Source organism: Dunckerocampus dactyliophorus, chromosome 19 (assembly GCF_027744805.1).
Source record: "Dunckerocampus dactyliophorus isolate RoL2022-P2 chromosome 19, RoL_Ddac_1.1, whole genome shotgun sequence".
NCBI lineage: Eukaryota > Metazoa > Chordata > Actinopteri > Syngnathiformes > Syngnathidae > Dunckerocampus > Dunckerocampus dactyliophorus.
The window spans coordinates 14,489,833-14,511,031 of NC_072837.1; the positions used below are offsets into that span (position 1 = coordinate 14,489,833).

Sequence of the window (21,199 nt, forward strand, 5' to 3'; positions counted from 1 at the left end):
CACCGCCCTGTCTGAAAAATGTGGAATATTCACCAAGTCACATGATCCACAGGAAGTTCCATCACTCATCCTCTGCAGGCTTTATGGCCAAAAGTAAGATGACTTGTTTATTTTTCTGTATATTCCACGATATTTCAACGATTCGTCATTCGTCTTCACCTGAAGGCAGCGTGGACAATCTGCTTACTGTATATGAACCAGCCATTCTAAGATGCAACTGGGAATCGGTCCATGTCGTAAAAAATTTAAGGAGTCGTTCGAAAGACTGGATTCGCTCGCGAACGGCACATCGGTGGTGAGTCGCCGTAAGCTGCAATTTTAATAAACCTTTCATTTTGAGACAAGAAGATATGCCAGTCAAGAGTTGCAACACAAGATTTATTCCGAGCAAGAGATGCCAACACCATCATGATAGAAAATGTACAAAGTCCACAAGTCAAATGAAAATAGCACGATGATGTCAACAAAGAGCAGAGATACCAACTAAAGTCATGCTGAGTGGTTAGAAAAGTAGCTGGATGCTTCCAAGTAACAAAGGGAAAAAAAAGGAGTGGATGCATAAAAAGTCTTTTTAATGCACTCCTGGAAAGAAATTGCTCATTTCACAAATATTCATATGACACGTTAGTGTTGAGATGCTTTTTACATATGATGATAACATCTAGTCTATCAGCTGACTCTCCGTTGTGCTTTAAGTCCATCTCCTGTCACATTCGCGTCAGGAAATCAATGCAAGCTGTCTTCCGTCTCATGCAGGAGATGCAGACACGAAAACCTTGTCATGTGACGGCGCTCAGTGAAGCCAACACAAAGCAAACACTTCGAAGGAAAACGCTCTGTCCTAAAGTTTCATCAAGGGATTGGACTTGATTTAACCCATAAGAAGCCACTTTCAATCTGCTAAAACGTGCCCTTTCCGGTTTTTGTGCTGGACTCGAACTCATCCGGTCCCAAAGTGACGTTTAGGAAACACGTGGGAGTACTTGTCATGTGTCCTCATGCTTTCATAGGGTGTCCAACGGTGCAATTCAACGAGATTTCTTCAGTGACTTCACAGAAAGCAAGCTAGGAAAATCGGTCATGAAAAATGCTAATAAGACACTCAATACAGTAAATGTTACGTGTTGGACGATTTTTAATCAACATATGTTCTCGGTTCAATACAAATTATGGTAAAAATGTGAGTTGTTTTCAACAAAAGGAAGATATTTAGCATGAAGAATGTAACATCAATTAGTATTTGAGCATGTGTTATATCCACCATCATTTGACTTTGGATGGCTCTGGATTCTTATGGGTTAATTCGGGATGTTTTATATCCGTCATTTCAAGTATTTCTGGGGGGAAAACCACATTTTCAAGGGTTGTTCCTGTCGTTTTAAAGCAAACACTGTTCGGAGGCAGAGTTTTCCTTTTCGGCCCATTCCACCGAATCCGTGCCATTTGCGTCCCCAGGAAATAAAATGCGTAAATGCCAAATAAAATGTACTGTTTAACTGTTAATAGGATTGCATATTTCATGAATACAAATAACAATACAAATTGACGCCATTTGATGCCTGTCCCCAATTCCTAAAATTAGACTTTACAAGGAAATAAAATAATTTAAAATCTTCAAAAACGTTACATATATATATATATATATATTTTTTTTTTACATATTTGTATCCCAACTATACTTGAAGTTGATTTTCTTAAAAAAAAAAAAACAATAAAACAATTGAGTTAAAATTCCCACTTGGTGGTGGTGCCCCTGGGTTTCCACTCAGTCCTGTGACTTCCACAGACGTGTCCACAGAGGGACAAATAAAGGATGTAACTTGGACACTTTGATATTTTGTAAAGCCACACATGTAGATATGCTAAGAAGTTACTGTATATAAATTTCAAGAAAAAACTGCAACTCAGCTTTGTCATACAAGTGAGAAAGCCAATTATTAGTCACAACTTCGCCTTTTTTCCCCATTTTTCCTTTACAAATATTTCAACTTTCTTCTCAAATCTTCATAGATTTTCTTCTCTAATTATGACTTATTCTTATATGTGGATTTATTTTATTCATTTATATTTATTTTATTTATTAACCTAATTTCCCGAAAATGAAAACTTTATTTTGTTTCTCATATTACGACTTTTAAAAAACTCTTAGCTATTAAAATGACATATTTTCCCATAAGTTTATTCACGTAAAATGGCAACTTTTTTTGTCGATAGAATAGGTCTTTTTTCTCTGAATATTTTGACTTTATATTTTAGAGCTTTTTAATTTTTTTAAAAATATTTCAACCTTTTTCTCACATAATCTTCGTACATTTTCTTCTCATAATATTTTGACTTTATTCCCACAATATTTGGACTTTATTCCCATAACATTGCAACTTTTTCCCCAAATCAATTTACATATTTCAACTTTATGCCACTAAAGTGATGATTTGAATGAAAATAATTTCCCTCATAATATTATGATGTTATTCTGGTAAAATTACCACCTTTTCTCGCTAGATTGCAACTTTTTTCTCTTAATATTTTGACTTTATTTAATTGTTGCTGGTTTTTTTTTTTTGAAGTTTTCTTGTTAAATTATATTAGGATGTGATGATGTGTGCCAATTACAAAAAAACAGCTGCCGGCCACAACTGGCCCCCGGGCCGCACTTTGGACACCCCTACTCGAACACACCGCCCCCTATGAAAAATGTGGAATATTCACCAGGTCACATGATCCACAGGAAGTTCCATCACTCATCCTCTGCAGGCTTTATGGCCAAAAGTAAGATGACTTGTTTATTTTTCGGTATATTCCACAGCACATCCCTGTTGCCTAAATTCTTTTTTATGTTGTTTGTTCATTTTTACAACACATTTTTTGCTGAATCACTGTAATGTGCTCCGTGTCCACATGCTATTAGCATAAATGTCATGTATTTGCTAAGTCATCTTGGCTCAGGAAACGACAGTATAGAAACATGGAATAAAGTTACACACATTCTGAGTAGTTCAACGTGTGTTTTATCAGATTTAGAGTTGTAAAAAAAAAGGGAAATTGAAGTCGAAGCGTTCCAACAAGCAAATGGCAGCGATCGGGTGGAACGGTCCTCTCACTTCTCGATCTGCTGTGATGCAGAGGTCACCAGTGTCGAGTCTAAGTGTTTATAGTCCGACAAATGCCGATAAAGTGCATGCATGTGAGAAAAAAAAAAACAAAGTCTGCTAGCAAAAAAGAGGCTCGATGAGCGGACGCACATGACCAGTGCAAATGTACAATGACACCCCGTGAAAACGTTTGACCCTGTAAGCCGTCGTCAAGGAAACGACATCGACGTGCGCACGCGCGCGTGCGTTATCCCGCCGAGCCGCAATTAAAACATCAAAACATGGAAACAAACGTGCAAAGTGTCCTTTCAGCTCAGACATGATTGTAGTAAAAGATCGATACAAAACGCAGTAAAAATCACCCCTCTGCTCGTAGAATCGATAAGAAATTGCATATACCCAAAACCTTTTTGTTCGTTCACGTGATATCCAAATGTGATCATGCCAATATCGCCGTCCTCTCTGCCCATTAAGATTGTCTCCTCCCTCACACCCGCTAAGAGCACTGTTGCACCAGCGTGTTTCCGTGTCATGATGTTTCTCCTCATGAGGTCACCTCCAGCTTTGATTGCTCCTCACGCCCAGCAGCCCAGCCCAGCTTCGACAGCAGCTGGACGTCACATTGTATCAGGTCGTATGAAAATGTAGAAAAGTGTGATGTTGGCGATAAAAAGAAGAGGTGTGATGGCGGCGCGAGCGTGACGCTAGATTACAGCAGCAGGAAAAGAACGGCCGCGTCGAGTGTTTGCATGTGTGCTTGCTGTCGGCTACACTTGGATGCCCTGTACGGCCTGCCTGATGTTCTCCAGCAGCGCCTTGTTCTCCGGGCTCTGGTACTGCTCCTGGTGGGTGTACATGTCTGTCAGCGTGCTCACGTACGTGTCAAAGTTCTGTTCATTCATTGGCTCCTGTCGGGGGGGTGGGGGGCAGAGACCCGGGAAGAAACATGCAATCAGAGGGAATCCAGGAGGGAAAAGACACTTGGCATTGTTGGGAGAGGGGGTGGGGGGGTTGGAGGACTGCAGGGGACGTCGTTGGTTACTCACATTTTTGCTTTTTAACTACCAACAGCATCCAAGCATGCAGAAGCAGATGATGGAAGTTCATGTTTGCAGATGAAGACAACATCAGGATGTTTCAAACAGTGGAAGACACAATGGAGGAGCTCGTTTTCTTAGGGGGGTGGGGGTCGTAAGGCAGACCAAACCGATGTGTGTTTTGAGGCTGGCGGCACACAACAAGGCTCCGTTTTATGCCCACTGGCTTCCAGGAAGAAGAGTGACTCAACATCCAGACTTGTGCTGTGTCTCAATTGGTACACTTGCATACTTACACTTAGTCTTCTGAGTGCATAAGTGCACACTTGCGTACTTACACGTAGTCTTTAAGGGACATAAGTACACAATATATACATAAGTACACAATATTAAGTGTAAGTACAGTACCCAGGGTACTGTACATACACGTAATATTTTGAGAGCATAAGTGCACACTTGCATATTTACACGTCTTTTGATGCACATTTGCGTCCTTACACTTGGTCTTTTGACTGTGTAAATGCACACTTGTTTTGAGTGCATACGTGCACACTTGCATACTTACAATTACTATTTTGAGCTTACGCATTTGGGTACTTACACTTAGTCTTCTGAGTACATAGGTGCACGCTTGCGTACTTACACGTAGTCTTCAGAAAGCATAAGTGCACACGTGTGTACTTACACGTAGTGTTTGGAGTGCAAACAGTACAGGCCAAAAGTTTGGACACAGCTTCTCATTCAATGCGTTTTCTTTATTTTCATGACTATTTACATTCTACATTCTCAAAACTACGAATGAACACATGTGGAATTATGTACTTAACAACAAAGTGTGAAATACAGTGTTCCCTCGCTCTATTGCGCTTCACCTTTCGCGGATTCGCGGAAATTTTTTAGGGCTTCTTATTTTTTTTATCACAGCGTATGAACCCTGTTACAGGCCGATCCTGGACCTTTAAGAAGAATTGCATTGTGGGAAGATGAGTGTCTCTCATCCCCTGCTCGTTTGTCTGCACCGCCCATTGCTTTCTGTGTCCTGACTTGCTGTCGACCAATCAATCCCCTTCATGCCGCTCTGCGTGTCTCCTGTGTCATCGCTCGCTTGCTTGCTTGCTAGCTTGCTAGCTTGTAAATGAATCTTCGGTTCTAAGGAGGAGGACTGCAGCAATAAGAATAAGAATACAAAATGCCACAGTACAGTGGAACGGCGCCAGGTCGAAGGCGCCGTCGCAGGAGAAAAAATACGCGAGTGACTTAATAATTGTAGGTTGATCATTCAAATTCAAACGAAGTTTTCAACTTCTTTGAGAGTGTTTAAACAAGAGACACATCTTTTGAGTACATAAGTGCACACTCGTGTACGTACACTTACCCTTTTGAGTGTATAAGTGCACATTTGCATACTTACACTTAGTCTTTTGGGTGCATAAGTGCGTTGCCACTAAGCACTAGGCTACAGCAAAGTAGGCTTGCAGTACTGTCGGTTCCTGGGTGTTGCACTCAAAACACTCAAAATGGTGAGTGTGCATTGATGGACACTTCCCACCCACAATAGTCACCATCTTGGCTACATCACGGAAGGGGAGGGACTACCAAACAAAAAGCGACAGCATATACTCCGTCTCATTAGAAACAGGTGGTACACACGAGCCAGAAAAAGTCACAACAAATACATTTTTAATGATTCTACGGTGGAGAAGTGGGGAAAAGAAACTGGCAGATATTTTATGGGGCGATCCAAATGTTGGCGGCAATGCTCTGTCGAGTGGTTGCAATTCATCATTAAAAAGGAAAGAAGAAGAAGTAAATATTATGACCATCATTTCTGGTAAGTGTACAACGACAGTAATGGATTTATGACAGCACTATACAGTAGCACCTCGTATAACGTAAACCTCCTTTTACGTAAATTCCACTGAACGTAAAGAATTTATGTAAAGTTTTTGCATCGTATTGCGTAAGAAATCCCATATAACGTAAAGCGTCAAGTCGGTGCAAGTTCAGAAATTCGATTTGAATAGCTCGCGCGACAGAGAGAGGGAAATATTTTTCCATGACTAACAGACTAACACTTGGTGACGCCTTCTGACGCTTCACGCTCTCATTGGCTGATTATCGGGGCACCGCCTACGCTCTCATCTCATTGGCTGACTTATACAGCGCGTATGTGAGTTTGTGTTAGAGACAGGCTTCTCCCTTCAACCTCCCTTCCTCTTCGTAGTCGCCCTTAAACTAGTTGATTGTTTTTGTTTTTCAGTTTTATTCATTTACAGTAATCTTATTTATTACCTTATTTTATACTGGAATGCTACTCTACTATGTTTATGCTAACGTTTTCTTATATTTTCCACCATATTTGGTGGACTTTGAATATTTTGAAGGGCCAAAGGGGTGAGTTTGGGAAGATCTTGGAACAGATTAGGCTATTTACATGTATTTTACACTTCGTATAACGTAAAAACCCTATAACGTAAACGTTCTCGGAACGGATTATTTACATTGTGGGGGCGTCTACTGTACTGTCAACACTCACACACTCAGGAACTACAGTAAGTGAACTGGGAATTGGGATTCAGCATTCACGGCCCCGCAAAGTTGCAGATTGTTTTTGAATTCATATATTTTTCTCTAAAAATAGGCGATGCTTTCTGCAGAAAACACATCCTAAGTTGTTCACTTGTGGGTAATAATTTATAAATAAGTACCAGGGATGTCCGATAGTGTTTCTTTTGCTGATAACCGATATGCCAATATTGTCCAACTCTCAATTTCCGATTACGATATCAACCGATACCGATATGTGTAACATCACATATCTCCTGTCATTGAAGGACTGGACTGGACAGGACTGGACTTATTACCTTATTATGTATTCTTGCTATGCATTCTTATTATTATGTATTATTATTACAAATTTGTATACAAATTTGCCGTGATCTGTTCCATATTTATTTATTTGTTCTTATTGTATATTCTTACTTTTCTTACCTCTCATGTCTTGACTTGGTTGTTTTATTTTGTGATCAAGTTCATGATGACATTTTTGCAGAGCTTTCGGTACATTCCATTATCGTGGGAAACGAGAATTCACAACCGAGCAAGATTGACGAGCTGGCAATAACGTCAAAACCTCCAGGGAATGCAGCTTATTTGTGCGTCACTGAATGGCTAACAGCTAGCGTCCCAGAGGCTAACTTGACGAGCTAGCCGACCTCAGTACAGTCAGATCGGCCAGGAACACAAGAGCCTGTGGGAAGCGCAAAGGAGGTGGGCTGAAAAATGTGTGGTCATCAGCCATGTGAACATTAAAATGTCCATCTATACAGCATTTTTAAAACATCAGTTGTCATTATCAAGAAAAAACCTGATACCGGTGTCTACATTTATCACATTTTTATGCAATATCAGGCCGATATTATCGGACAACCCTAATAAGTAGTGATGCAGGTTAAATGTACAGCATACATTTACTGCCCACACCTTTTACATGTTTATGCCTTTATGCTTCACTTCCTCAGGCGTGGAGATTTGTTCGGAGGTCCTTGAACGCACCGTAGTTGTGTATGTGATACCATGACTCAGAATCCATTTGTTCATGGATCATCCTGACGTTATCATTCATTAGTGGGGAGTGGCTATACATTTTATACTTTAGAAGGGGTGGGTTCTGGATCTGAATGTAATATAATTACAATAGTCTATTTTATTGCAAACGATCTGAAATTGGAGGAGAACATCAATGTAAAGCTAGCAGGAGGGTTTGGAGGGGGAAGAGTGATCCATGTGTCCAAAATAAACATCAATGGCACGCGGTTTTTCAGCATTTGCTGGTGGTCCCGCAATGTAACTCTAGTGAAAAGCGGCGGACGTACTGTATTCCATTTGAGACACAGCACTGGTGTTGGAGGACACAGCCTGCCCAGCACTTGCTGCAGTTAAGTCCGGATGTACGCGCTTGTTGTTGAGGGAGAGGATGGCGGTGCAGAAGAGAAGATAATTGGATAAAGGATAGATGCATGTCTTACTGTGGCAGGACTCTGCAAACAGCAGTTCTGCTCTTTCTCTGGCAGCAGTCTCTACGGGAGAGAAGTCTATTAGCTCGCCAGACACATGGTGGCGCTCACCAGGCGTCAAGAACAACACATACAAATGGAAAGAAGGTGTAAGGGCTAATCAGGTCAAATGTTTGCTTTTGATGGGAGAGATTATCCAATTAGCCTCGGTCTTCTGTGGACACGTCAAACAGCAGCAGGACGACACGGCGGGACGTTTGCCGGCACAGCGCGGCAAATAAAAGGTGGCTGACACAAAAAAGCAGGATGAGGGCGAAAGAAAAAAGGCCTCACTGAGGTGCGTGAGCAAATGTTACCGCACTGAGTTTGGCTAGCACAAGATGAAAGACAAGAGCGTCCCACGCGCCGAGCGTCCTCTTACCATGTGAGGCAGCTGGATGTTGGCGAGGCTGTTGATGAGGGACTGGCTCAGATTGGCCAGCTCGTGCAGCAACGAGTCATTTTGTTGTTCCATCACTTTGTTCTCTTCCTCCATGGACTTCAGGCTGCTCTCCATGGTGGTGATCTAGAGCCAGAGGACATCATGGACGCATCACATCTCACTTTTAGAGAAAATGAGAGGAAAATATATCAACAGGAATGAAGTCTGTCTTACCTGAGTCCTCAGTTTTATCATGTCTGACTCCACTTGATTGTTGGACTCGTTGAGATCTTTGATGTCTTCGTCCAGCTGCTTAATCTCTTCGTCGTTTTCGATGCCTGGATGAGACGAAACACCCACTGTTTATTTTCCCGCTGTTCTTTGCACTTTGACACCTGGGCTCACCTTTGCTGGCTCTTTGCTTGATTGTCAGCATGTCCGTGCCGCTCATCCTCGCCTTCTTCATGGCTGAGGTGGCCCGGGGACAGCCGGAGAGACTGGGACAAAACACATATGTCCAAATGTTCATGCTCATGATGGCTGTCATGGCAGCGAGATGCAGAGCTTGACTCCATAAAAAAAAAACATTGGAATCACCTCCGGTGGGTCAGGAAGCTCCCACTGACGTGTCCCGAGCCGTCGCAGCCCGGAGTAGGACACGTCATGCCGTCCGTCTTGCCCGACTTCCAGGCAAACTGCGTGCCATTCACGTAGCTGTCCTTCTGCCTTTTGGCCGCCAGGGGGCAGCCAGAAGCGCTGCGGTGGGAGGCGTACTTCCCTGTCACATGACCCTGTCCATCACAGCCTGGGACAGGACACCTTATAGGGGGCGGAGACACAGAACTTTCACTGAAATTCATCTTTTTTACTCTCAACTCACTTACTTATCTTTGTAATTAAAATGTCAAGTCGCCCAGAAAAAACATGACGAATGTATTTAAAACTAACTTTCTAGTAATTTGCAGGCAGCAAACTAGTAGGGCCTGAATTAACGGCGCCCTCTGCTGGTTGCTACCAAGTTAGCAGTACAAGATGTATGAACTATCCAATGACAGAAAAACCTTAAGATTTAAATATATATGCATTGGTTCTTCACTGTCATCCCCACTGAACAAATACTTAATTGTGAGGACATGTGGACATTGCAGCATTCTGCACAAGCACTTTCTCCTTCAAAAGTGGACCTGCTGGTTCTTCTGGCTTACTTGATAGGTTCCTGCTCGTCTTTATCTTCTTTGCTGTGGAGGATTTTGATGCCGCTCTTCTTAGCTCGAGGACAACCTGACAAGCTGAAGACCGCAGAAGACACGTTGGAGAAGTGGTGCCGTGAAGTGGAACCACAACAAAAACAACTCACGGTACCTCCTGTGGGAGGCGTAGTTTCCCGTGATGTGTCCAGATCCGTCACAGCCGGGGGTGGGACACCTGAGGACCGGAAGACTTACTTGTTATTATGTTCATCAAAGAGTGGCAACAAGTTACGCTTACTTCAGGTCTTGTGAGTTGGAGGCCATCATCCCTCGCAGGTTCTTGTCAGCCAGCTGGCAGCTGGACAGCCTGAGGAACCCAAACAGAAGCTCCTGCTCAGTCAAGACAAGTCCACTTGAGGATCTTTGCTCCGTATTAGTGATTCTTACGTGAGGAGCTCCTTCTTGGCCTCCTTGCAGGGGGGGTACTTGTGGTGTTTAGGGCTAGGCATGGTCACCTGGGCCGGGTAGCGCTGCTCGTCCAGCAGCTCCTGGAAGGAGTCCAGCTCGTCGCCCTGGTGTAGGGACCACAAATAAGACGACTACAACGTGTCACTGCAGGAACCACCCTCACACAAAACAAGTGCGGTTGACAACGCAACAACAAACAGAGCAGGGATTCCTGTTACCTCCTTGTGGTCGTGCTCATCGTCCACACGTTTGATCTTAGTGTAGTCCACAGGGAGGTCCCAGCAGTCCGACTCGCTCAGCTGGTAGCGGTGGCTGTTGAGCAGGGCCTGGCGCTGGGGGGACATGGGCTGCAGGGGGGTCAGCACCGTCCCGCTACCCTCTGGTCCACCGGGCTGCCCTCCCACGTCTACCCCGTCACTGTCATCCAGGTCACCCACTTCGCTCTGACGCACACACGAGAGATGAAGAAACAGTCCAAACGTCACACTGCGTTTCGTGTGTGATATGCAAATGAGCTAAGTTTGGCTTTGCCGCCCGCTACCTGAGTCAGCATGTCGTGGGGTTTCCCTCCCAGAGCGTGCGGCAGCTCGCGACACCTGGTGGACAGGTTGAGAATGGCAGTGGCGGCCATGTGTGCCGCCTCCATGTCGTGTGTGTAGTCGAAGCTGCTCTTGCTGCAGGTGCTGCTGGCACTGCTCCCGCCCCCGCCGCCGCCAGCCCCGCCTCCGCAGCTCAGACTGCTGCTGCTGCTGGGAGCGTAGCTGCTGGTGGTGCTGCTGGCCGGGCTCGACGTCTTACTGTAGCGCTTGGCTGACGCACGCACATACACACGCACATGCACATGCACGCAGACACACACACACACACACACACAGAGGGTAGATTTAGTCGATTGCTGGCATGCAGCCATGCGTGTGGAGCATCCCAAAAAAAAGCCGGGAGGTGCAGGACAACACAACGTTACTCCTAAACGCTCCTCTAAATGTTTTTTAAATTCTTGACGCACACGTTCGTGAGCAACAATGCAAACTGTATGTTTGCATTGTTGTTCTTCCACCTACGGTATTAGCCATCGTGCTAACAAAATCAACAAGAAAAAGAAGCTGTTCGTTAGTGATGGGGAACTCCATTCCTTTTACCGACCCTAGTTTTTAAGAGTCACTCACTGAAGTGAACTTGGTACTGGATTCACTCGGGTCCCCCGTCACAGAGCTCATGTGCGGGTTTCTGCAAATGTGCGTGCAACAAGTCCTGCAGTCGAGCTGTAGAGGCTTAGCAAGCACCCAGTCAGTGAAACTGAAATCTTTGCCAAGTACCCGTGAGTCAGTGATACACAAATTTTAATGGCGTACCTGTGAGTCAGTGAAACCTGAGACTTTGTTGAGTACACGTGAGTCAGTGAGGCAAGAATCTTCATGGAGTACCCTTGAGTCAGTGAAACTCAAGTCTTTGTTGAGTACACATGAGTCAGTGAAACAAGAGTCTTCGGCAAGCACCTGTGAGTCAGTGAAATTTTAGTCTTTGTCGAGCACCTGTGAGTCAGTGAAACAACAGTCTTCACGGCGTACCCGTGAGTCAGTGACACTCGAGTCTCCATCGAGTACCTGTGAGTCAGTGAAACTCGAGTTTTCGGTGAGCACCCTTGAGTTAGTGAAACAAGAGTCTTCGTGAAGTACCCATGAGTCAGTGAAACTCGAGTCTTTGGTGAGCACCCGTGAGTCAGTGAAACAAGAGTCTTCATGGAGTACCTGTGAGTAAGTGACGTTCAAGTCTTCGTTGAGTACCCGTGAGTCAATGAAACTGGAGTCTTTGGCAAGCACCTGTGAGTCAGTGAAACTCGAGCCTTCAGCAAGTACCCGAGAGTCAGTTAAATAAGAGTCTTCATCGAGTGATCAGTGATCAGTCAGCTGACATTAAGCCCCTCCAAAAGTTGGGCCTGAGCTATACAGATACATATATAGCCTATTAATTACATATTTACTACAATTAATTTGAAATAAAACCCATCCATCCAGCCATCCATCCATCCATCCATTTTCTATTTCGCTTATCCTCACAAGGGTCGTGGGTATGCTAGAGGTCGTGGGTATGCTGGCTGATTTCAGGCGAGAGGCGGGGTACACCCTGGACTGGTCGCCAGCCAATCGCAGGGCACATGTAGACAAACAACCATTCACACTCACATTCATACTTATGGACAATTTGAGAGTCACCAATTAACCTAACATGCATGTTTTTGGAATGTGGGAGGAAACCGAAGTACCCGGAGAAAACCCATGCACACATGGGGAGAACATGCAAACGCCACACACTCCACTCCCAATCTCCTGACTGTGTGGCCAACGTGCTAACCACTAGGCCACTGTGTGGCCCATGAAATAAAATATCTAGCAAATATCCTAAAAACGTTTCACTACACTATAGTCTGAAAAACTGAATCACCTGGGCCCTGAAATCAATGCACAGGCCAGCAAAATGATCAAGTTCCTTTTGATTTACTGTGTGAATAATTAATTTATTATCATCCCAGACCCAGTGCCCTCCAGACATTTTTTTCCCTGAATGAGAGATCACGTCACGTTTTAATCGTGAGATCTTGTGACACCCCTCGCAGTTAGAGTAACACTTTCATGATTAATGACATGTTACCTGGTTTACTTCTTTAATTTAGCGAGTGGGAACGAGGTGATCAAGTGAACGAGTTAACGATTACCCGATTCAGTCATAAACTCACCGGTTGGGAACGACTCATTCATTACTTGAATATCTCTACTGTCCATTGCTCACGATTCTTGGTAGCGTTCTTCTCTTGTCCTTTATCCCTTCATCTGTGCCAAAAACCAAATAAAGAGATGCCGGTACCATGGCATAGTGTGAGCACGCCCTCGAAAGAACTACTACTGTATGTTCACCTCCACTACAACAGGTGGCGCAGTGGCCGCACATCTCTCATTTGTGTGCTTGCTTAACATCTTTAACTTATCAGTCCAGTGGCGAAATGTCGTAAACAGAGCTTGTTAGTAAATCTCCTTAGAGAGTTGTTGATTGCAGACTCAAAAGCCTCTGCAGAGGCAAGAAAAAGGAGGCAGGACATTTAACAAGAGCACGACGGTGCGGTGGCGGACGAGAGTGCTGCTGATGGGAGTCAAGAGCGGCGGGAAAGAAGGAGGGCGTCGTGATGGAGTGCAGACACCTCTCTCCAGCCTGCGGATCACGCTTAATGGCTCCCGGCCAAAAAGAAGCGGGGCTCGCCTCCATTATTGCTCTTCCTGCTTCACGCTCCCTCCCTCCAACCGCACCTCCTCCATCACAGCATCCCGCGCTCTGCTCGCCATCTCCGTCACGATGCCACTGCGCCGACGCTGTGATGAGTATGTGTTACTTTCATAATTGTGTAATAAAGTCATTTATGTGATATAATAAGTATTTCGAGGAAAAGGCTTCTTGAGACGTCATCTGTACTTCTGTGTAGAAGGTGTCGGACGTTTCGCTCCTCATCCGAAGAGCTTCGTCAGCAACTAATAAGTGCTGGTAGCTTAGGCCTTAAATACAGTAAGAGTGGGCGGAATTGGTGTGCCAACACCCTCCTCCTATTGGTTCGTTACACTAAGCCTGGGCGGAGCAGTGGTATAATCCTATCCTGTTATTCACACCTACGATAAAAGGGAAGTGTCGCTCCCTGAATTGGGTATGAACGACTCTGATACTGGCTTGTTAGCATCTATTGTTCTGGCTCGGCCCTGCCTTCACCTCATTTGCAAGACTAAGAGCTGTGGGTTTTGGTCTCAGTAACCTGCTGAACACAGGGTCCAAATTAAACCTCAAACCACCATTCCGATTCAATGATGGGTTCTGTTGTTTGACAAAAATAGCTTCCTTAACTCCTCTTTCAAACCATCTGTTTTCTTTGGCCAAAATCTTAACCTCGCTGTCCTGAAAAGAGTGATTGGTAGCTTTCAGGTGTAGATGTACTGCTGATTGAGAACAAAAGCATCGGAGAACAAAACTTAGTGCTGACCACATCTGCCAATTACTGGAAATTTGCCTTAACACCACATATTTTCAGTTTAGAGGGAAATTCTACAGACAAATTCATGGTTGTGCTATGGGCTCACCAGTCTCACCCATAGTGGCGAATCTGTACATGGAAGAGATGGAGAAACAGGCTCTCACATCCTTCTCAGGGACAAAACCAAGGCACTGGTTTAGATACGTGGATGACACCTTTGTCATAATCAAAAACCAAGAAATTCAGTCTTTCACAGATCACATCAATGCGGTGGACACCAATATCAAATTTACTCGCGAGGACACTAAAGAAAACCAACTAGCCTTCTTAGACTGCAAGGTAATTATAGGAAAGGACAGACAGCTACTTACAGAGGTCTTTAGAAAGGCCACACACACTGACCAATACCTGCTTTTTGAATCAAACCATCCACTACAACATAAACTAGGGGTTATTAGGACCCTCCAACATAGAGCGGAACAAATACCAACTAGTGCTGAGGGAAAGAAAAAGGAGACACAACATGTCCAGAGAGCGCTCTCAACCTGTGGGTACCCACGGTGGGCTTTTAACAAATGTCAAAAGAAGAGAGTAGGGAAAGAAACCCAAAAGCCCACAGAAGCAAAAAGGAGAGGAGTGGTAGTCCCTTATGTAGCGGGGGTCTCCGAAAAACTCCAGAGGATCTTATGGCAACACAAAATTCCTACCTATTTCAAACCAGTAAATACCCTGAGACAAAAATTAGTGCATCCTAAAGACAAGGCTCCAAACCAGAAACAGAGCAATGTGGTCTATTCCATCCACTGTAAAGATGAGGAATGCAAAGAGCACTACATTGGGGAAACTAAGCAAATGCTCCAAAAAAGGCTTTATCAACATCGCAGGGACAATGCTAGTGGTCCTCAATCAGCAGTACATCTACACCTGAAAGCTACCAATCACTCTTTTCAGGACAGCGAGGTTAAGATTTTGGCCAAAGAAAACAGATGGTTTGAAAGAGGAGTTAAGGAAGCTATTTTTGTCAAACAACAGAACCCATCATTGAATCGGAATGGTGGTTTGAGGTTTAATTTGGACCCTGTGTTCAGCAGGTTACTGAGACCAAAACCCACAGCTCTTAGTCTTGCAAATGAGGTGAAGGCAGGGCCGAGCCAGAACAATAGATGCTAACAAGCCAGTATCAGAGTCGTTCATACCCAATTCAGGGAGCGACACTTCCCTTTTATCGTAGGTGTGAATAACAGGATAGGATTATACCACTGCTCCGCCCAGGCTTAGTGTAACGAACCAATAGGAGGAGGGTGTTGGCACACCAATTCCGCCCACTCTTACTGTATTTAAGGCCTAAGCTACCAGCACTTATTAGTTTGCTGACGAAGCTCTTCGGATGAGGAGCGAAACGTCCGACACCTTCTACACAGAAGTACAGATGACGTCTCAAGAAGCCTTTTCCTCGATGGACAACTCCTGTACGACTGAGAGCCTACACAGACGTATAATAAGTATTAAAAACATTTTCTATTGCAATGTATTCCCGATTAGGCCCCATTGCTATTTTTCATTTAGTGTATCACAACAGAAGTAAATCAAGGATACCTTTTATATAAAACATGTCTATACATTGTTCTTTTATTAGACTAACTGAACAGTCTTATCTTATTTACATGACAGCATGTCATTTGTGTCTCCACATGGTCTTGTTTGTAGTGATCATCAGCTCTCTGTACTGCATGCGGATTGCATTCATTAAATGACACGTCTTTATTTGGACATGGCGTATTATTTTGGAGTCTTTATATAGCTTCCTATGATAAAGGCTTGTGCAATGTAAGTGTGGAGGAGCTGTAAAACCAGGGCAAACCCTGCTATTGCATGTGGTCAAATGGTGTACCTCATGAAACATCACTAAGCTCCTGAGAGAAAGTGTGGAGGTTTCCTACTTGATGAAAAAGGGGGGTGTGCTCATTTCACTGACCTTCATATCCCTTGGGGGAGGTGTCGCGGCTGTGGTGGGACTTGCTCAGCATTCCTCTCTTTCCGTAGGCTCCATGCTGGCTCTCGTAGGCGCCATAGTCGTAGCTGGTCTTGGAGTATTTTTCCAGCTCCTTGGCTAGGTTGGAGCGCGGCGTGCTGGTGGGAACGTTGTTCTTGTATCCGTACTGAGGAATCTCGAGCTGCTTGACGAAACACATGGGCCTGCAAAAGAAAATATATGATTACAATGATGCTCGTGCACAGTAATCCCTTGTTTGTGGCGGTTAACTGGTTCCATGACAGTGATAAGTGAATTTTCGTGAAGTAGTATTCCTTATTTATAAATAAAGTATTTTTGTAGTTAGAGCATAGAAAACCTGTTCATGACCTTCTAAATACACTTGCTCCTTCCTGAGCCACCGCCTTATCGTGGTGGAGGAGTTTGCGTGTCCCAGTGATCGAAGGAGCTAAGTTGTCAGGGGCTTTTACGCCCCTGGTAGGGTCACCCATGAAAAACAGGTCCTAGGGGAGGGGCCAGACAAAGAGTGGCTCAACAGACCCCAATGAAAAGACGCAACTTTGGACTAAGATTTCCCTCACCCGGATGTGGGTCACCGGGGCCCCCTTCTGGAGCCAGGCCTGGCAGTGGGGCACGATGGCGAGCCTGCACCCATGGGTTCTGGCTGGGCACAGCCCGAAGAGATAACATGGGTCCCCCCTCCCATGAGCTCACCACTCGTGGAAGGGGCCAAAGGGGTCGGGTGCAGAGTGAGCTGAGTGACGGTCGAAGACGGGAGCCTTGGCGGTCCGATCCTCGGTTGCAGAAGATAGCTCTTGGCACGTGGAATGTCACCTCTCTGGAGGGGAAAGAGCCTGAGCTGGTGCGTGATGTTAGTTGGACTCACAGCAAGGGCTCTGGAACCAGTCCTCTTGAGACGGGTTGGTCTTTATTCCACTCACTGTACAAGAGGGTAGTTTCCATTGGCCTTCGGGTGGGGAAACGGGTCCTGAATGTTGTTTGTGCTTATGCGCCGAACAACAGTTCAGAATACCCGCCCTTTTGCGAGTCCTTAGAGTACTGGAGAGTGATCCCTTGTTCTGCGAGGGGACTTCAACGCTCACAGCGACAGTGAGACCTGGAGAGGTGTGATTGGGAGGAACGGCCGCACTGATCTGAACCTGAGTGGTGTTTTGTTATTGGACTTTTTGTCCATAAAGAACACCATGTTCAAGCATAAGGGTTTTCACATGTGCACCTGGCACCTGGACATCCTGGGCCACAGTTCGACAATCGACTTTGTGGCAATGTCGTCGGACTTGTGGCCACATGTTTTGGACACTCTGGTGAAGAGAAGGGCGGAGCTGTCAACTGATCACCACCTGGTGGTGAGTTGGCTCCGATGGTGGGGGAGGATGCCGGTCAGACCTGGCAGGCCCAAATGTATTGTGAGGGTCTGCTGGGAACGTCTGGCAGAGCCTCCTGTCAGAAGGAGCTTCAACTACCACGTACGGGAGAGCTTTGACCATGTTCCAAGGGAGGTGGCGGACATTGAGTATGAGTGGGCCATGTTCTGAGCCTCCATTGTCGAGGCTAATCGAGGCTGTGGCCGGAAGGTGGTTGGTGCCAGTTGTGGCGGTAATCCCAGAACCCGTTGGTGGACACCAGTGGTGAGGGATGCCGTCAAGTCCTATCGGGCCTTTTTGGCCCATGGGAGTCTGGAGGCAGCTGACCCCAAGGTCGGGTCAAGCGGAAGAAGATGGATGGATGGATAAATACACTCAGCATTATTAGAGCCCTCTAGACATGACATAACACCCCTATAGTGTTTAGTGTATAGTGTCACCTTTACACTCATATTACCCAATAATGTAGACAGTAGCATAAATAGTCAATTTAAGACAGTTGTCCTCAACTGGTGAATGGGGACCGAAAAGTGGGTCACGGATCCATTCTGGGTGGGTCACAGACAGCAAGGCAAAAATTATATTAAAATAAGCATATTCCTTTTTAATTTTTTGAATTTGAAGTAAAATTAAGGACAAAATGACCTTCCCCTTTGGTATAAGTGAAATACACTGCTCAAAAAAATTAGAGGAACACTTCAAAAACACATCAGATCTAAACTTGGGGGAAAATTATCTTGAATATCTTTCCTGATAATAAGTGGTCAGTGCAGATTGGTGTCCTATTGGTGTCCTATTGCACTGCTTTGGAGTGGGCCCGTTACGCCTCAGTAGTGGCATGAGGCACTGCGTCACTACGCCAGAAAAATAGCTCCTTATGTTAGCTGCTACAATAACAATGTCGCTGTAGCTTGGTTTATATACAGGTCAGTTATGTAAATAGAACATTGTTGGCATTTTGTGGGAGTTTTTTTTAGGGCTTTATTGTCAAAATAGGTGTGTCCCATTAGGTCAGTGGTTCTCAATTATTTTCTGTCATGCCCCCCCAGGGGACAGAAGTGTTTTCATTACCCCCGGATTTGAAATACTATTGAGAAACTGATAATATCTATTTAATTATCTGTGCTGTGCAGACTGAACTCAAAACGGAAACCAGGGAAATGCAACAAAATGGGAGTGTATATATGGGAGTGGATATATTTGTACATGTTGGCAGGTCTGCAGTAACAGCGAAAGTACTCCCTGCCTCTTACGCCCCCCCCTACAGTTCACCGCGCCCCCTCCAGGGGGACCCTCCCACTATTTGAGAAGCACTGCGTTAGGTGCATTGTTAGCTCCCACATGCGAGCTGGTGTTTTTTTTCTCTCTCTCTCTTTAGAACGCACACAAAAGAGAAAGACGTGTGGTCATGTTTCACTGAAGTATTGAGGATGATGGGCAAATTCGAAAAAAAGTGCACTTTTCCTTTAAGACCTAAATAAGACTCATGCCTGTGCATCTTGCTGTAAATGTGTTCCCCTGGGGAAATGAGTGAGGGGCGTACACAAATTGATCAAACATTACAGTAACATTACTGACACCTAGTGACCACTGTGGAATACTACATATCATCTTTGAATGCCTCTTCTGAAGGCTTCAAAATGTCTAATTTCTGCAAAAAAAAAAAAAATGTAAAAATTGCTTAAATATGCATTTTTACCAAAATAATCTAAGGCCGAATTCAACCACAAAACAGCAGGATTTTTAAATTAACATATTTTTGAAAAACCGTGATAGAGCGACGCCGCGAAATTCGAAGCACGAAGTGGCGAGGGATGAACATGAACTTCAGTGTGTATGTGACATCCTTCCAAAATGTATTGAATGGACGGTACCTGAGCACACGGTCTGACGTCTGATTGGATTTGCTGCCGCTGTCAATCGGGTGAATCTTCTCGTGCACTTTGGCCATCTTCTCTGCAGCAGCGATGGGGCAACCCGAAAGACTGGGGAGGGGGGGCACGCAGCCTGGTTAGGTAGAGTACTGTGCACACGTGTATGCATGCAAACATGGTTAAAGGTGGTTTATACTGAACATGCTTGGCCCAAGATCAGTTTTTAGAATGGAACTTCCCTCCTACTTGCTGTCTTAAGAGGACTCCTACAGCATCAGTAATGTGACCAATATAACAAGTGTTACTTCAATACCAGCCTTGAAGAGCTTTCCTAGTGAAATCAATGGAAAGACAAAGATGTCTGCTGGTTTGCAGCGAGCCAAGCAGCCCTGCAGTATGTTTAAACATCTATAGGAGAGTGTGAACATTGTGTGACACACCAGCCACTGCTGCTATGCAGGCGTTTCCATGGTGACTGCCAGACATAAAAGCTCGTGTGTTGAGCCGCTCGCTAACAGCTGCTAAGCTAGCTGGCGCTTTGTCTCCCCTCTCCCAGTGGGGCTGTGCCATATAACACCCCGTGTGCACGTGTGTGTACGTGCATGACTCCTCTTTATGTGTGTGTTTACCACATACACGGACTCACCTCCCCACACAGCAAATGTCACTCGTTGTTTATTGTTTCTTTTTAGAATTCTAGCATTACAACACATATTAGTGACGTTTACATCAGCTTGGTCAGGTTTATGTTCAACTCGTAGAAGACACAACTGGGTTGAGGAAGTGATGTGTGTGTATTTTGTGTAACACATTTTTCTGTGTCAAAGCTAGCAAAGAGTCCGCCAAAAAGGAAGAAACATCCTTCGTGAATAAAATGTGTTGTGTATTGATTTTGTGCAAAGAGACTACAACAGCTTACAATCAAAATTGATTTTAAAAAGCTTAGAGCTTCCAACTAAAAAAAGAAAGCTGCTTTAAGTCAGTCCAATGTTAGCTTTATAGGAGAAGATGTCATGTTCTGCCAGAGGGTTGGTGGGCGACTGGGCTAAAGAGGAAGACTTTTGCATCTGCCATCATCATGGACCTAGTGGTTAGCGGCCGGCTAAAGGGCTGCTCACTCACCTGCGGTGCGAGTTCCTGTTGCTATTGACATGGCCGCGTCCAGAGCAGCCGGGAGTGGGGCACTTTAAAACATTTTCATACATGGCAAGGACTTTTGACACACAGGAGAGGGTGAGAGAGACAGCGAGGGTTAGGAGGAGACAGGAAAGTTATCAGGAATCCTGCGACTAAGAAGCGTAGCATGCCGAAAGCGGGACGAAGAACGTTAAAGCAAATGAGCAACATGATATGCATGTCAGTGTGACATGCACGGCATTGGTGATTCATGCACAACCACTTGCCTTAAGTGCTTTCGACTTTGTCAAATGTTCGAGGCAAATAAGTCTTGAAATGGAAGATGAATTACAAGTTGACATCCTCTCAAAGTACAAACACATTTGCATTTTCTTCACTTCATGAAATTTCATGAGAATGTTCTGCAAGCAAAAGTTGTGTTGATATGCAGCGGCGAAGCGCTGGAAAGGAACGTGTGGGAAGATAAAGAATAGTTGTTTTTATCACGAGCCGCATTTGCTTATAAACAACTATACTACACAGTGCTTCCAAGAGATTTATTATTCAGACACGTATGTATTTCAATAGATTCAATACC

At 44.7% G+C, this 21,199-nt stretch overlaps 1 protein-coding gene across 4 annotated transcripts in view; it reads right to left on the bottom strand.

Annotated features, from left to right (window-relative positions):
* Window positions 1-360: 360 nt before the first annotated feature.
* myt1la (myelin transcription factor 1-like, a) overlaps window positions 361-21,199 on the bottom strand; it is a 44,705-nt gene continuing 23,866 nt past the window's right edge. For 2 of the 4 annotated variants that reach the window (XM_054761576.1, XM_054761577.1), the window contains exons 12-25: window positions 20,608-20,698; window positions 19,486-19,596; window positions 16,209-16,429; window positions 10,766-11,034; window positions 10,443-10,667; window positions 10,204-10,328; window positions 10,055-10,123; window positions 9,929-9,991; window positions 9,772-9,855; window positions 9,164-9,385; window positions 8,972-9,063; window positions 8,801-8,904; window positions 8,567-8,710; window positions 361-4,000 (exon numbers count right to left, since the gene is read on the bottom strand). In XM_054761576.1, the coding sequence (XP_054617551.1) occupies window positions 3,860-4,000; window positions 8,567-8,710; window positions 8,801-8,904; window positions 8,972-9,063; window positions 9,164-9,385; window positions 9,772-9,855; window positions 9,929-9,991; window positions 10,055-10,123; window positions 10,204-10,328; window positions 10,443-10,667; window positions 10,766-11,034; window positions 16,209-16,429; window positions 19,486-19,596; window positions 20,608-20,698 (1,961 nt within the window). In that variant the 3' untranslated portion in view covers window positions 361-3,859. Of the gene's footprint in view, window positions 4,001-8,157; window positions 8,209-8,566; window positions 8,711-8,800; window positions 8,905-8,971; window positions 9,064-9,163; window positions 9,386-9,771; window positions 9,856-9,928; window positions 9,992-10,054; window positions 10,124-10,203; window positions 10,356-10,442; window positions 10,668-10,765; window positions 11,035-16,208; window positions 16,430-19,485; window positions 19,597-20,607; window positions 20,699-21,199 lie in introns of all 4 variants that reach the window. The other 2 variants (XM_054761575.1, XM_054761574.1) reach the window with 2 other exon arrangements.